At 37.7% G+C, this 16,998-nt stretch overlaps 1 protein-coding gene across 1 annotated transcript; it reads right to left on the reverse strand.

Annotated features, from left to right (window-relative positions):
* Positions 1 to 3,900: 3,900 nt before the first annotated feature.
* On the reverse strand, positions 3,901 to 14,977 carry misp3 (MISP family member 3). Its single transcript, XM_077525596.1, has 4 exons — positions 14,801 to 14,977; positions 10,348 to 12,301; positions 8,664 to 8,737; positions 3,901 to 5,439 (listed from the first exon to the last, which is right to left on the reverse strand). The coding sequence occupies exons 2-4, from the start codon at positions 12,257 to 12,259 to the stop codon at positions 5,347 to 5,349; spliced, it is 2,079 nt and encodes a 692-aa protein (XP_077381722.1). The 5' UTR covers positions 12,260 to 12,301; positions 14,801 to 14,977; the 3' UTR covers positions 3,901 to 5,346.
* Positions 14,978 to 16,998: the final 2,021 nt, after the last annotated feature.

Genomic DNA, 16,998 nt, shown 5'->3' on the forward strand with positions numbered 1-16,998 from the left:
CGTGTGAGGGTTGAATTGTGTGATGTATTTATTAGTCATCATTAATTTTGATAACATCATTCCAGACATATCTACATACATATTTAGCAGAATGTTCTAGAACCATCTTTTGGGCGTGGCGTGCATAGGAAAAGCTCTTTTTCAATATGCCACAAATCCACTTTGATTATTCTGAGAAAATGAGACATATTTTCAAAACAAGGCATTAAGCTCAGTCAGATGTTCAACAAAAAGTTAATAGAGTCTGTTCACAGTAAATGGCATGGGAAGATTTTATAATTATTATTATTATTATTATTATTATTATTATTATTTGGGACTTGGAAATCAGACTGAAGTTGAATATGAGTTGGTTACTGTAAATTTAGCTGAGCATCCTGCAGAGGGCACTGTTTATGTATAATATCAGTCATCAAGCAAGCAGACTGTCATGAATTCTGCATTTTGTTCTTGATTGTGACAAAAAAAAAAAAGAAAAAAAAAAGAAAAAAAAAGGAGTTGTCTACACTGTGTGTGCATTGCGCCAAAACAAACAAAAAGTATCACAGAGGTTGTCGCATTTTTGCTGTATGGAAGAAAGAGCACACTGGAGGGTGATGCACCTTCCACCTCCTTGTGTGCTGGACAATAATTCAACACTAAAGGTCACTCAGTGGACTTTGGGAAGTGGCAGAAGACCAGCTTGTACTGATGGATTTTGTCGCCCAAAACAGCTGTTCTGTTTTTCTTTTATTACCCATCTACATCCACTCAACAGACACTTTATTAGTTACAACTGCACTGTCTGAGCTCTCACTTTCAGAAAGACATCTGAGATCATTATATATTTGTTGTTCAAAATATTGATTAATATTTTCGAAATATTAACCAATCATTGTATATTGGGATATTATTAATATTGTTGGCAAAATATTGTGATAAAAAGTTCTCTCGGTATTCCTAACAGCAATCATAATATAAGGACTGTATCGTGATATACTAATTGATATTGCAAAAGTGTGATCATTGCACAATTGCCGTATCATGATACTATTGATCACGAGTCATGAGTTACTCTGTAATTCCCACCGTTGGCGAATGAAGAATATATGACTGTGAGTGTTATATTGTGTCTAAATGTGACTAGCAACTTGTGATGCTAGCGTTAGCATGTCAGTGGTGTTTTGCATTGTTTGTTAGCATTAAGCTGAACGGAAGGGAAAGCTCTGTTGTTTAAAATTCACAACTCCACACTAAGAGTGAGAATCATATAGTTGCTGTACCGTATTACTATTTTATCCCACATTAGTGTGATATATTGTGATAACATTGTATCAGTGATTCCTATTTCTCCTAATAAAGTTAAGTGCTTGATATACTTTATTCAGATGGGTTTTCAACGTTTGCCACGTCTCTTCATGATGTCACATCCTATTTGCAGAATAATACTTACAGTCTGATCAATGTTGACGAACTTAGTGGCCCCTTTTATCTCCCCATGAGCAGCCTCGCCTCACCCTTTTGCATAACTTGGCTTGCCACGTGAGTCGCTGGCATGTGACGTGCAGTATTTATACTGCATTCATCATTATGAGGTCTTATGATTGTGTGGTTGTTGATGGTGTGTCATCAGCACCTTCAATGTCCATTTGGCCTGATGATTACTTTGAAAGTGGCAACAATCATATAAAAAAATAAAAATAAAAAATAAAATCAGCATACAAATGCTAGACAAATTACTGTGTTATAGGTTTAATAGCAACACGTCTAGGTAGACAGGGACAGCTTTTCTTGGGTGATTCAAATCATTGATGGATGGATTTTCACATTTATATTTTAGTATTAGGGTTCACAGCAGTGGTGGGCAAAGCATGGCCATATAGCCCACCAAGCAGTTGCATTATCAAGAGAACATTTGCTGCATTAATTTGACTCCCTCCTAATTTCTTAGATAATTTTTTTTTACAATGTATTTTAATTAATTGCAAATATTATTATAAACAATTAAGTGTAAAATACAATATAATTGTTTATTAAATAATTGGTAAAGTTATTAAATTAAATTAATTTCACAGTTATGCAAATAAAGTGAGACAGAATCATTACATTATTATCAGGGCCTGATTGATTATTCAGTCAGTCGATTTAATATTAATTTAATATGATAGTGGCTAGTTTTTTGCTATTCTTAAAAAAAAAATCATTAACGCTTCACAAAATTAGACAAAGATCCCCCCCTAGAAAAAATAAAATAATAATAATAATAATAATAATAATAATAATAATAATAATAATAATAAACGCCATTTTTCCTATCTGTTGGAAAATTAAAAAAAATATTTGGGAAAAAGTATTTCAAACAGTCAAGAAATTCATTCAACATTCATATCTTTATTGTTTTAGGCATTAAGGGACACAAACCCCCCCCAGTTATTTTATTCACTTTATATTTTTCAATTAATCGGATGATTTAATGGTTATTGGAATTTTATTCAGCCAAATATTGGAATCTGCATCAGCCTAAAAAAGAAAAAAAAAATCAATATTACTGGTAGTCAGGCCCTAATTAATAGTAATAAACAAACTGACATATTTTCTATACAATACACATTTTAAAAAGCTTTTAAAAAATTGTCTGCAAATGACTTTACCAATATGTCTGTTAAAAACACATACACACATGAAGGTAGCCCCAAAATTTCAACCCCCGGCCGGTGTACACATTGGTAGCAGAATTACCAAGTCCCTCATCCCACGTTGCAGTTTTAGCTCTGCCATTGTATCCTCTTTTCTCTTAACATGCACTAAATACACACCCACACCCATGTGAAGCATTAAGATGCAAATATGTGAGAAAAATCTGTTCTGATGTGTATGGATGATACTGACACATCTGCATTATGACTTCAAGTGAAATATGCTGGCATAGTTTTATTTCAAGTACCCATCATTTATTCATAACACATTTTATGGAGACACAAAACATAACAAAACAACCACTGAGTTGATTTGTTGCAAGCTTTCGTGACAGTTTTAGTGGGGTGAGCATTAGCTTGCCATATTTGTTTTTATTCGTGAGGCAAATAGAGAGAAACTATGGCCCTTAAAGTTAACATGTGTGACTCTATGCGGAAAAGAACTTCAACCTTTGAAATTTCTTTACAACACTTTTGATGCTGTCAGGCTTTGCGCAGAAAGAATAAAGTGATCAATTATTTACAGGTAATTGGGAGGCCACTAAAGCGTACCTCTGATGCCTTTCAAACATGCGCTGCTACCCAAAAGTGGCCAGCAGTGCATAAAATATGATATTCAGAAAATCCAGCACCATTTCTGTCATCTTTATCCAACATTTGGTCGCATTTTGAACACACTGGCACCGCTTTAAAAGCAAAAGTATGCGATAACCCAACTTTACAATTAATGTAAATGGCTTGTGGAAAATGAGAATAGCATCTCTGTTATTGCCATGGCAACCCCAGAGTGTTTTCAGATAGCTATAAAAATTGGTGGCCCAGTCAGTACACACATGTTGGGTTAGCACGAGCATTGATGTTTGGGTTTAGGGTTAGCTACTCAAAACACTTCTATCTGAAATAATTCTTTCCCACTGAAATTAATAGAAATGCCAGAATCCCTTGTGTGAAAAGTGAACCACGCAATAGCAAGGGAACACATTAATTTTTTAAAACATGTCCTTTTCGCTCTTATGGAAATGGCCACCCTAGTTAGCACGTGTTGTTTATCATTATGCGTTAGCATTAGCATGAAGCGAGCAGACATAAAAGACTAAGCTATGTGATTGTTTTAAATACACAAAGTGTAAGAGTGTTTTGTGTTTAATTTGACAGAAATGCTCAGGTGTTCGCAATTGTTCATTGTACAACAGCAACAGTTGCCTTGCAAATCCAAACAATTACAGTACTTTAAAGTGATTTCTTTATTTTAAGAACATTATTTACAATTTAACATCAGTCTTTCAATGCAGTTTCTGAATAAACAACTTTTTGCTACAATATGATTGAAAATGCTAATTGTTATTTTATATATAGCAAAAACATGAAACACTTTCAAATATTTTGTTTTGCCTGTATAATCAAACAACTTTACAGTTTAAAAGCCCATATTTCAGTATATTACAAACATGTATACAATGTCTATTCTATGTACGTGATTTCAACAATATTTAAAGAAAAAAATGTGGATACATCAGCCATAATCTATGGTGCCTTTAACAGCAAGGTATGAATGTTACATGAATGAAAAAAACTGGAGAAGCATGTCAAAATCTGCATAGCATACAGTAACACTGCATAGAAAAATAGAATGGCGTATACAATAAAGAGTCAGCTCATCCTGCTGGAAAATATCAAGCTTCATTCCAAAGTTCAACATTTACTGCGTGACTCAAGAAGGTGTCAAGGAGTGATACAACAGCGGCACTTTTATTCACGCGACTATCATATTTCACCTGCAAAATCCAGATCAACTTTATTGCACCATAATCTGAGCGCAGCGCATTATAGGCAGGCTCCGGGATTACCTCCTGCTTTGTTCATTCCACTGGGTGACAAGCTCATTAGGAAATTGTCAACTTTGTGATCACATACGAAAATACAGCAATGAATTACATGTGGAGCTGTTTTTATCGGCTCAACATTAGGCACGCCTGCACGAGTTGCAGTAAAAGGTTAAAGTAAAATAGCGACAGTAGGAAGCAGTGCGCCACACTAACCAGATTAATAATCAACAATGAACAATATTATTGCAAAGACTCATTACTATGATCAAATATGCCAATACATGCACGAGTAGCACAAATACTTATGAAGTTTGAAAACTAGCCTGCTTAAGTAAAAGGTGGTTTATTGCATGGATGTTGTACTGGATGGCATTTGATTGCACACGTTAGGTAAGCGAGATGTCATAAAAACAAACATTTTGATTGTGTTTACAAAGTACTAGGGCCTGACCAACATAGATTTTTAAAGGCCGATGCACTTTCTGATATTTGTCAGAATAAAATTACGATAACCGATTAATTAGCCGATGAACGAGAAAGAAAAGATTGAATGAATTTAATAACTTTTTTTTTTTTGGTCCCTTAACAATTAACTGTACAACCATAAAGATAAGAATTACACGTAGAACATTTTACTGTTTTACAATACATTGTCCTTTAACATTTGAAAAAAAAAAAAGGCAATAATCAACTGATTTTTGGAAAATTTTGCATGTCATTATCCTCTTTGTATGTTGCAATGTGTTAAATTAATGTGCAAAAAAAACAAACAAACTCTCAAGTCATTTTTCATCCCGTCTTTCACACACTCTCCAGAAATCTTCACTTTTCCGACTTTCTCCTCATCATTGCTCTTGCAGGTTGTGCCCGTTGACCAGACCCGACTCCCACATGTGCACCAGGGGGGTCTTGTGTCTGGAACCGTGGGAGGCCTGCACCTAATTGACGACGAGAACGCACAAGCACAGTGGACCATCATTGCAAGGTAAACAAAGAGCGTCTATGACTAAATGAGCGGGAAATCTGAGTGCAAGAAAATGGTAAAAACAAGCCAATTAGACGTTTAAGATGAAAAGTTGTGTGGATATGTAGCACTTAACTAAATCATCTTTCCCCATTGAAATGAATGGGAATTCCATTCATACGTAGAGCTTATTTTGGCTAGCATGCTAGCTAATTCTATTGATTATTGAGCGGGAAAACTGAGTGGAAGAAAATGAAACAAACAAAAAACAACAACACAGCAATCAGATGTTTAAGATGAAAATTAATGGATTGATTTAAAAAAAAGTTTTTTATGGAGGCTTTGAGTTGTGTGGATATGTAGTACTTAACTAAATCATCTTTCCCCATTGAAATGAATGAGAATTCCATTCATTCATACAGCTTGTTATTTTGGCTAGCATGCTGGCTAATTCTATTGATTAATGAGCGGGAAAACTGAGTGAAAGAAAATGAAAAAAAAAAAAACAAGGGAATCAGACATTTAAGATGAAAATGAATGGATCGATTAAAAAAAGTTTCAGGAGGCTTTGAGTTGTGTGGATATGTAGTACTTAACTAAATTATCTGTCCCCATTGAATTGAATGGGAATTCCATTCATTTGTAGAGCTTGTTATTTTGGCTAGCATGCTAGCTAATTCTATTGATTAATGAGCGGGAAAACTGAGAGCAAGAAAATGAAACAAACAAAAAACAACAACACAGCAATCAGATGTTTAAGATGAAAATTAATGGATTGATTTAAAAAAAAGTTTTTTATGGAGGCTTTGAGTTGTGTGGATATGTAGTACTTAACTAAATCATCTTTCCCCATTGAAATGAATGAGAATTCCATTCATTCATACAGCTTGTTATTTTGGCTAGCATGCTGGCTAATTCTATTGATTAATGAGCGGGAAAACTGAGTGAAAGAAAATGAAAAAAAAAACCAAGGGAATCAGACATTTAAGATGAAAATGAATGGATCGATTAAAAAAAGTTTCAGGAGGCTTTGAGTTGTGTGGATATGTAGTACTTAACTAAATCATCTGTCCCCATTGAATTGAATGGGAATTCCATTCATTTGTAGAGCTTTTTATTTTGGCTAGCATGCTAGCTAATTCTATTGATTAATGAGCGGGAAAACTGAGAGCAAGAAAATGAAAAAAAAAACACAAAAAAAAAAACAAGGCAATCAGATGTTTAAGATTGAAATGAATGGATTGATTAAAAAAAAGTTTCAGGAGGCTTTGAGTTGTGTGGATATGTGGTGCTTAGCTAAATCATCTTTCCCCATTGAAATGAATGGGAATTCCATTCATTCGTACAGCTTGTTATTTTGGCTAGCATGCTAGCTAATTCCATTGCTGAGCCTCATGTGAAGGTGGAGGTGTTGAATAATTGAACTAGTGAATACAGTTGTTTATGTGACAAGGGTTAATCATTGTGATAATCTTTTGGAGACATCTGATAACCAGGCCTTTGATGGATGGGAGTGAAAAATTCTACAATTTGGCCAGATTATTGTTGTGTATTGAACCATGCTTCAAACATTTATATCAAAATCTGATGTTGACTGTGCTGAATTGCTTTTGCCCTCCATGTCATCTCTTTGGATAACTTTCCTGGGGCCCCCCAAGGCAAGATTATTACGACACTGTAATCAGGGACAGATAATGAACTGAAAGAAAGTGAGTGGAAAGAGGAGACAACACTTTTAAATAGATGCAAGAAGCCACAAGGCAGGTAACGGAACTCAACACACACACACACACACACACACACATGCACGCACGCACGCGCACCCCCACACGCTCCCTAGACTCTTCCCTGCCTCCTTATCGACGAAGATAAGCTGCTCGCTGTGTGTTCTGAGAGCTATCAGATGTTTTCCGACCCGCATTTGGCGTCGCGCTGATGCTTGTTTCCTGTCTGAATTCATGCCTGTGAACCTTTCAACAAGAAAACATTCGTATTCACCCCCATGGAATGCTCCCTTGTTGTTTCACTGCAGGTAGCTTCAAAGATAACTTGAGCTCTCCTTTGACTGTGTTTCAAAGACTCTGGAAAAGTGATTTTTGGACATTTTTATTTACTATAATAGGGCTTCCTAAATTTTGGGAGTGTGTGATCATTGTTCAGTTGATCATGTTTGCATGACTAAAGGGATACTTGACTCATGGAACCATTTTCAGCGGTGAAAAGTTCATATTTTGCCCAGAGTTAATGTGATAACTTCATTATTTTTCTTGAACAATTAATACCTTTAAAAACTATTTTTTCCTCTTACTGTCGACTGATGATGACATCACCCGTGCTGAAGAAGTAGGTAATGACCAATCATGGTTCACCTGTTTTCTGGGGTTGGTCAGCAAACTGAGCCATGATTGGCCGTTACCTACTTCCTCAGCACAGGTGATGTCATCATCAGTCGACAGCAAGTTGAAAAATTACTTTTTAGAGGTATTTGTACATGAAAAATAATGAATTTACCACATTCATTATACACAAAATATTACATTTTACTGCTGAAAATGGCTCAGTGAGTCAAGTATCTCTTTAAATATAGTTAATAAATAAAAAAATTAATCTATTATTACTATTATTATTATTATTATATTTTTTTTTTCATGTTTTCACCCTTAAAATTAGAATATTTTCCCTCATTTTTTAAAACAACAAAATTGATATTAATGATATTTTATTTACTTTGTATATAACAAAAAAAAAAAAACAAGTTATGCATTTTTATCTGGAATTCAATGTTTCTGTGTCCAAAATGGGCGTTTCGTATACAGTAATAAGTTAACGCATGTACCGCTGATACTGCATTGCAATTCTTACATGGGCCCAGTCTCCTCCGTTGACAATACTGTACAGTCCCACGTTAGCGCTCATGTAGCTCATTTGTAGTCTTAATGAGCCGAATCAGATTTAAAACACACATAGATATTCCTGCACACACGCAAAGCACACTAAAATATAGCATTAAAAAAAAAAAAAAAAAGTACTAATTGCGAAATGCTGCATGATGAATATTCTGAATGAAGGCTAAGCATCCCTGAAGTGCAAATCTTACATTCGCCTCTGGGTTTGTGATCCCGTTTCTGAATAATTGCATCATATTAGAGTGTATTGTAAGAATTGTATAATAAAGCGTCAAGAAGCCCCTGTGCTTACCTTTTGCTGGTTCACTGTGTCTCCATGGTCCTGGCCTGGGGGCCACGCACTCAGCTTTCCAACAGATTGACGGGCTGGTTGAGGCAGAATGAATTGATTTAAATTAAAGAGCAAGAAGAAGAATTTTGTATTTTGTACCACAATATATGACAAAAAAGTCTTGAGATACACTTCTTAATCCATCATTATGGTAAATGTGGATGACATTTTTTTTTCACAATCTATGCCATCCTTTCTGTGCCGTCATCATAGACACACCCAATTCACTTTGTTCTGGACTTGTGTTTTTTATACCCATTGATACAATTCGGACCCACACAAAGACTGTGGGGAAACCCTCCCTGATAACAAACATACATTCATTCAGGTACTACATTAAAAATGAAGCTGAGCAAAGTTCTGTTTATAAAAGAGGAATTTTATAATGAGCTCATAAGTGAGTGAGTAAATACAATTATAACTGCAAAGGGTGGGAATCACAGATATGTACATTCCAATACAATATTTGATCACAGTATCTGGCCCAAGTTATGCATACTTTCTCGTTTGCATTTGTAGGTTTATCAATACAAGAAAATGAACTGCAATACGTGATGTTGTATCACGGAAGATCAGCAATTATTTTTTTATTTGCACCTACGATATCTATGGTATCACGACACATAGTAATCCAAGTAGGTAATCAAAAGAACCCAAGTAATTAACTCCATGTTGATATGTTGATATGGGAATAATTTCGTCCTCACATGACAACTAATTATGCAAAAATTCTCAGAAAAGGTCACCCCATAATATTTGGCTAATGGTATCTAAAATATCATGATGTTATGTTTGGATGATCAATACACACACAGCCCAACTACAACACAGGCCCGTGCACAAACTAAAACATTTTGCACTTATGTGACGATTATTATTTTGCGTACGGTATATAAAGAATCCCGATTCACTTAATACAACTACGCACCATATTAAGACCTTTGTGACAAATTTTGCACTTACATTATAAATGAATATGGTAGAATTTTGCTTAAAAATTAATTTGTGATATCTATCATTGCAAGAAAACCAATTGCAATACACAAAATAAAATTGTCCTGAATATCACTGCCAAAATAAGCTACCCTAGATGGGAATCAAACTCACAACCGCTGCCTTCGAGGTCAGCAGGGCTCTCACTATGCTTCATCTATCCTTACTTTGATCTTTCCTCTGATCTCCTGACCTGAACACGACTGGCGAGACTCTGAAACATCCGGTTAAGGTGAAGGGTATGGGATTTTTATTAGGTTTCAGGTGAATTAATGAGCACAAACTCACACGCACGCGCACAGACCAAAAAAAAAAAAAAAAGACGTAGGTTGCATCTTGCAGGCAAATCTTCTCCACTGGTCGATCTTGTGAAGAACGCCATCAAGAACAAGAAAAACTGTCACAATTCTACGGCGGCGACTTGTCGGTCGTTATCAAAATTGTAATTACGAAGTTGGAATTAGTCATGTTAGTGAGGCTCAATATGGAAGCTTTAAATCCTGCTCTGTATTTTTCTTCCAAAAAAAATTGACCCCCAAAAATGGAAGAAAGAAAAGAGAAGAAAAAAGAAAGAAAAAGAAAGAAAAAAAACAGAAAAAAACCATTGAGCCCCAGTGCTCCATAGCAAGCCATTATATTGTGGTAGACTGACCTCCTGTTTGTCTGCTGCGTCCACTGGAGGAGGTGCTGGAAGAATCCAGAACATTTGCTTGGAGGCTTCTTCTATCCCCGCCGACTGGCCTCCCACCACCTCCTCCTCCTCCTCCTCCTCCACCATACAGACTGATCCTCTGCTTGCGGAGTTCTTTCTCCCTCTCTTGGGCCTCCCGGATATCCTTTTCCACTTTAACACCATTTGTGAGCGAGCGCAGCTTGAAAAAAGGGTTCTCCTGAGGCAGCATCTCCTCTGCCTCCATCTCGAAAGAGTGTCCTGTACGAGCAACACCGGCGAGGCCATCTACCTCCGCATTGGTGCGGTAGTGCTTCTGTGTTGGGGCATTCTGGTTGTTCTCCATAATGATGACCTGGCAGGACATTCCCTCAGATAAGCCCGGTCCTCTGGAAGTTGAAGACGCACCAGCACCTCTCAGAGGCTCTATACCGTGTTTCCTCTCCAAGCTTCTCACAGTGGACGCGTGTGACGAGATCTCGTCTCGGCTCTCTGAACTGGAGCTGGAGCTGCTGCTGCTCCCACTAGACACACTCGAAAATGACTCCCTGCGGTTTTGAAAGGCTTCAAAAAGCTGTTTCTTCTCTTTCAGTTGCCGAACCGTCCCCTTATCGTAAAAACCTGGCACCTTACCCAGCTTGACCAAATCCTGCTCTCGGCCGACCTCCTCGTGGATCTCATGCTGCATGATTTTCCCTGCCAGCTCCCTGTCTATGCCCTGGAATTTCTCTGACTTGGTAGCGACGGTCTGGTTGAGAATGGTTTTCAACAAGGGGATCTCGACGTACTCTGCGGAGGAATTCGGAAGCCCTCTAGCTCTTCTCAAACTATGTTCTCGCTCAACGGTTCGTCTGATCTCCCTCTCAATCGGGGTTTCTTTGGGTCGAGTTTCTTGGGAGGCTTTGGGGATTTTCGAAGCTCCGCGTGGGGAGAAATCCGCCGATAAACCGCTGTCGCTTTGGTTGTCATCGCTTGAGTCACTCTCCATTTTGGCCAGATGAGGACACTCACTATCCTTCTTTTCTCTCTTCCTTTCCTGTATTTGGATCAACTCGTAAGACCTCACCAGTTCTTCACCTTGCTCTCGTCTAACCACCTTGTCCCCTCCAGGTCCAATGTGGTTCTGCTCTCCTGTTTCGCTTTGCCCTTCTGTCCTTTGCCCTGCCCTGTCTGCCTGCCTTTCTCTCACTGTGACAACACAGACGGAGCCTTTGGAAGCCGCCCCGCCCTGATTGGGTGGCTCCATGGCAACGCCAGACAAAGGTGCAGAGTTCTGCCCGAGCACCTGTTGAGCAGCTTCCTGGTTTGCTCCCCTGGGGGTGAGATCTTGGCCTTGGGGCAGTAGCTCCCCCTGCTGGTTATTTAAGTCAACAACATGAGAGGTTGGGTTTTTGGAGTGTGAACGTGGTGAGGACTTGGAACTGCACATGCTTGTTTCCTCTTCTTCAGTAATACTTTCAGGTGACATTTGAGAAAAAACTAGTGCTGTAGAACTGTCTCCATATGGTGAGAATTGTTGAACTTTCTGGTGACAGTCCAGAGAGTCGTTTAGGTTGATATCGTCATCACTAGGCCACTCTGGCACCTCCACTTCCAAGCTGGAGAAATCCTTTAGGAAATCATCTTCTCCAAACGACATCTTAAAATCATCCAGTTCCTCATGAGACTTGGGCTGCTGGGGAACTTGTACCCATTCTGTCATTGTTTCTTCGGTTTGGCCTTGATCCCTGCAACCCTGGAACACTTCAGTGCTATCTTCCGGTACTGCTCTGGGAGCTTTTTGGTTGAGCACGGCGGAATCAAGGCTTGCGGCCTCGACACATTGAATCGGACACTCTCGCTTGTGGAGCGAGTCAGTGGGACCCTCTTGCTTTTGCAGGGACTCTGTTGCCATGGTGATGGCAGTCAGGATCTTTTGATCTCTACACAGTAAGCGCTAAAAGGGCATAAAGCAGAGATGGAGCACCACAGGGATCATTTGTTGTACGGCAAAATCTCAAAGCCAATAACAGCTTGACCAATATTCGGTAAGTTAGTTTCTAATATGTTTATACAGTAGTGTTTTAAAAAAAAAAATAAGTTATTAGATTGGAACTACGACTTTCACAAATGTGAGGCAAATGCTCTAATCATTAGCGCTCCACCAAACTCTACAGCTGCACTTTTAGAGCTTCTAACAAAGGCTTTAACTTGATAAACCTTGCAGCTGCATGTAATGACTAGGGATGTAACGAACGCTTTGGATTAGCATGCTAACATTAGCATTTGCATGCTACCTTAGCATTAGCATACTAACATTAGCATTTGCATGCTAAGCTAACATTAGCATGCTAAGCTAGCATTAGCATTAGCACTATAAGCTAGCATTAGCATGCTAACTTAGCATTAGCGTTAGCATGCTAACTTAGCATTAGCATTAGCATGTTAAGCTAACATCCTAACAACCTGACAGTTTTAACATCACGATATTACGATATCGTTACATCCCTAGTAATGATGTACCATCATGACCAATAAGTAGTAGCGTTGTCGTGATTGAAAAGTCTCCTGCCAGTCACGATGCGATAGGTATAGTAATTGCAGTACTTAAAGTACACAATACTAGCCGTGATATTTGACTGAATGTATTGTCCATCCATCCATTTTCTTGACCGCTTATTCCTCACAAGGGTCGCGGGAGGTGCTGGAGCCTATCTCAGCTGGCTTTGGGCAGTAGGCGGGGTACACCCTGGACTGGTTGCCAGCCAATCGCAGGTGAATGTATTGTAATCAGGGCAATATTGATGCTAGCCTAGGACCCTGTTTATACTACAAGGCCCTCAAACGATACAATGCACCACAGATCACTTTTAATCCTTAATGACTGTCACCTTATTTTCACTTTCATTGCCTTCAATGTGATATTGTTAGTCTGCATTAATGCACTGGTGGACCTTGTGCAGCTCATAAACCCACCTTCTATTTAATCAGCTTAAAGCCTGGCGGTAAAACACGCACGCACGCGCGCGCACGTACATTCTCATTCAGGATAATTCTGGCTAGGCCAGACTCCAAATTTGAAATTTAGGACTAATCATTTTAGGGAATGTGCTCCAGAGCACTGAGTTTGAATTGCGAAAGATGCAAAAGCTAGACACACGTATTACATAATAATAGGAAGAATGAGTATGAGCCAGAATTAGTTGGATATTGTTCAAAATAGTATTCTCTGTTCCATCAAGTAAGGCAACATTAAATGTTTCCTCATTGATGAGTTTAAGAGGGGGAAAAAAAAGCTAGAAAGAGGAAATGTTGCTTTTGGCAGCTATCTCAGTTTTAGTGTTCGTCTTTTGAATGAAAATGATGATTAGTTTTAGTCACATTTTAGCCATTTCCATATTTGAAAGTTTTACTCTAAATTCAGTAATTAAGTAAGTAAGTAAGTAAGTAAATAAATAAATAAATAAATAAATAAATTACGTTAGTGTAAGTGTTTTAACAAATGCAAAAAATCATGTTTCAAGTTCAACTAATAATTTGACATTTTTTTCATTATCAAGCAAAACAAAAATACATTTTGATATCTTATGAACCGACTGGCGCCAACCCTGTACATTATAATGTACAGGACTGTCTCAGAAAATTCGAATATTGTGATAAAGTCCATTATTTTCTGTTAGGCAAATAAATAAGCAAAAATGCCATCCATTTTGAATTCATTAAAAATCAACTGAAATATTGCAAGCCTTTTATTATTTTTAATATTGCTGATTATGGCTTGCATCTTAAGAAACGTCAAATATCATATCTCAAAATATTCTAATATAGACCAAGTAAAAAAAATGTCAGTCCTGTATCTGCATGTTTTCGTCGTGGAATAAAGCGTTTACAAAATAATTGTCATTGTTGATGAAAATAACACAAGAAAGAATATTCATTATTTTCAATGGTTAATTAGTGGAATTATACTAGTAGTCACATACATTATAAAATGTCATACAGAAATTCTCTTTATTGCACAGTGAACGAAACAATCCACTTTCAGTGTAATTATTCATTTAACATTTTGACTTCAACTAAAATAAACGGGTCCTTCCACAATATTCCGATTTATTAAGATGTTCCTGTATATTTAATGTGACATGCACTTGGGCGTACTACCATTTTATCATAGATGCATGAAAAGTCCACAAGAGATTACAGATTAAAAACCTCATTACATAACAGGCTTGTGTTTGCCTCATTATCCAAAGGAGCTATTTATTTTGTTATCAAAAGAACAGCAAAATCTTAGCATCATTAAAAATACATTTTGTGCAGGCGGCGCAAACTCAACATAAAATGAGGCCATTTTGACAGGGGAAAAAAACAAAATGAATGAATTCATACTGCAGACATTTGCACACATAATATCACAAACCCAATCGGCATCGTGATTTTCAACGATTCCACTTACCTGTGAACAGTCACCGAAGATGCCCTCTAAACGACACACGCTACTCTTAACATGTGCACACTCCTCCCAGCATCCCCAGCGTGCACATCTGCAGTGCACTATGCTGACCAGCAATCACTGTCTATAATGCATAAACCATAATGACAACGCACACGGGCACAAGAGGCTTACTTTATTGCCGCTGTGGATTAAGAAATGCTAATCCTGTTTTGGAGCGACACATGTTCGTTTCACACTGCTCGCGCATTCACATTCATCAGGAAAAACAGATGCAAACTTGAATTAATGCTTGAGTGCGGGCAATTAAATAGTTTGAAAAAAACAAACAACAAGTGCTTCTTTTAATTGGAAAGGAGAGCTCCACTTCACTTTAATGACTATGGCATAGAAAAGAAACAAACTACAATACAAACATTAAAGGGATACTTCACTAATTTAGCCCATTATAGCAATAAAAAGTTAATATTTTGTCTATAATTTATTTGATACTTTCATTATTTTTCACGTGCAATTAGTACCTTCAAAAACACATTTTGCAACTTGCTGTCGACTAAAAATGACATCACAAGGGCTCAGATAACCAATCACAGCTCACCTGTTTTCTAGGTTTGGGCATGTGACATTCACTAGCTGAGCTGTGATTGGTTACCTGCGCCCTTGTGATGTCATTTTCAGTCAACAGCAAGTTGCAAAATGTGTTTTTAAAGGTACTAATTAACTAACAAAGCAAAAATATTTTTGGAATATTAATGCAATTTTAGATGGAAAACAGCAAAGAAAACGCTATGAAAACGCGTTTATCAAGAATTACAAACTCATACAACGTTATTGCACGGCACAATCACGTTCTGTCCTACTTCTTCTTCTTATAGATTACTGGTGGGGATCACATCTCTATGGTGTATACCGCCACCTACAGCGGTGGAGTTGCCTCGCAATATTTGAAAACGACGAACAGATGGAAACGGGATAAGTCGCATGTCTCTTTTGCGCATTTTCAGAAAATTCGCTTAAAAATTTCGAAACAATTGGATGGAAATCCTACTAATGACATGGCCAAGCCTACTTCGCCGTCACCTCTGTTATGTACAAAAACACAATATTGTGCTCTTTTTTCCCCAAATATGAGCTTTTTAAACATTTCATTAAATTATAAATACATTTATTTTAATTTTAAAAAGCTCATTATGCTTATGCAATGTGAGTTTTTACACAGTATCGTGAGCTTTTGCATAACGCCAACCTCTTAGTTTTTTTTATTTTTTATTTTTAATAACTCCAAAAAATATACACACACTTGTGTTTAGAAATTTGAGGGAAAAAATTATTCATTCAATTTTTAACTCATTCACTGCCTTTGACAAGTATACTTGTCAATTGTATTTTTTAGAGCGGTGCTAAATGGGGGCGAATCTGAGCATGCTCCACTGTAAATAACAAACTTGGAAACAACTTTACTGATGCCCAACCACCGGTAGATGACATCATTGCCCCATTTTATAGGAAATAAACACAGTTTCAGAGTCCATGGGAGAAATGGCTGTATTTTGGCAAACCTACATTTTTCTGCTGTCAATTATAAAAGAACGGGACGGGACAAAAAGTAGGGAGTCTATTCTGTTATTTGGTAGATTATATATAATTATTGAATGTAATATCACGTGAGTATTGGAAATGTAAAAATTTTCTATAATGACTGGCAGTGAATGAGTTTTAATGTGGCTGTAACATAAAATGTGGGAAAAAAAGTGAAACACTGAATACTTTCTGGATGCACAAAAAGGTGAATATGTGCGTACCCTGCTTTAGTGACTTTCGTAACAAACAGTCGACTCTGTATTGCGTTACAAGTACTTTATTCTCAGTCAGACGCAACAAAATGGACAGAGAATGTATATATTAGGACGAAGTGACAGAAGCCTCTTCTGTCCCTACAGCCTCCTCGGGACAAAGCTCCTTGCTGGGATCGAGCCAAACGGGCGGAAGCATGTTCAGACACGCCACCTGAGCCGTGAACTCCTCCCTCTCCGCCTGGTTGACCTCCCTTCTCCTGCTGAACAGGTAGGCGCGCAGCACCGTGCTGTCGTCCTTGTCGAAACGCAACAGCAAACAGTCCGCGCACGACGTGTACATCGAGGTCACGGTGACGTTGATCTCGTCACGGAAGCGTAGAGCGCTGCCATCGAGGGTCACGTTGT

This window comes from Festucalex cinctus, chromosome 6, assembly GCF_051991245.1.
Source record: "Festucalex cinctus isolate MCC-2025b chromosome 6, RoL_Fcin_1.0, whole genome shotgun sequence".
Classification (NCBI taxonomy): Eukaryota; Metazoa; Chordata; class Actinopteri; order Syngnathiformes; family Syngnathidae; genus Festucalex; species Festucalex cinctus.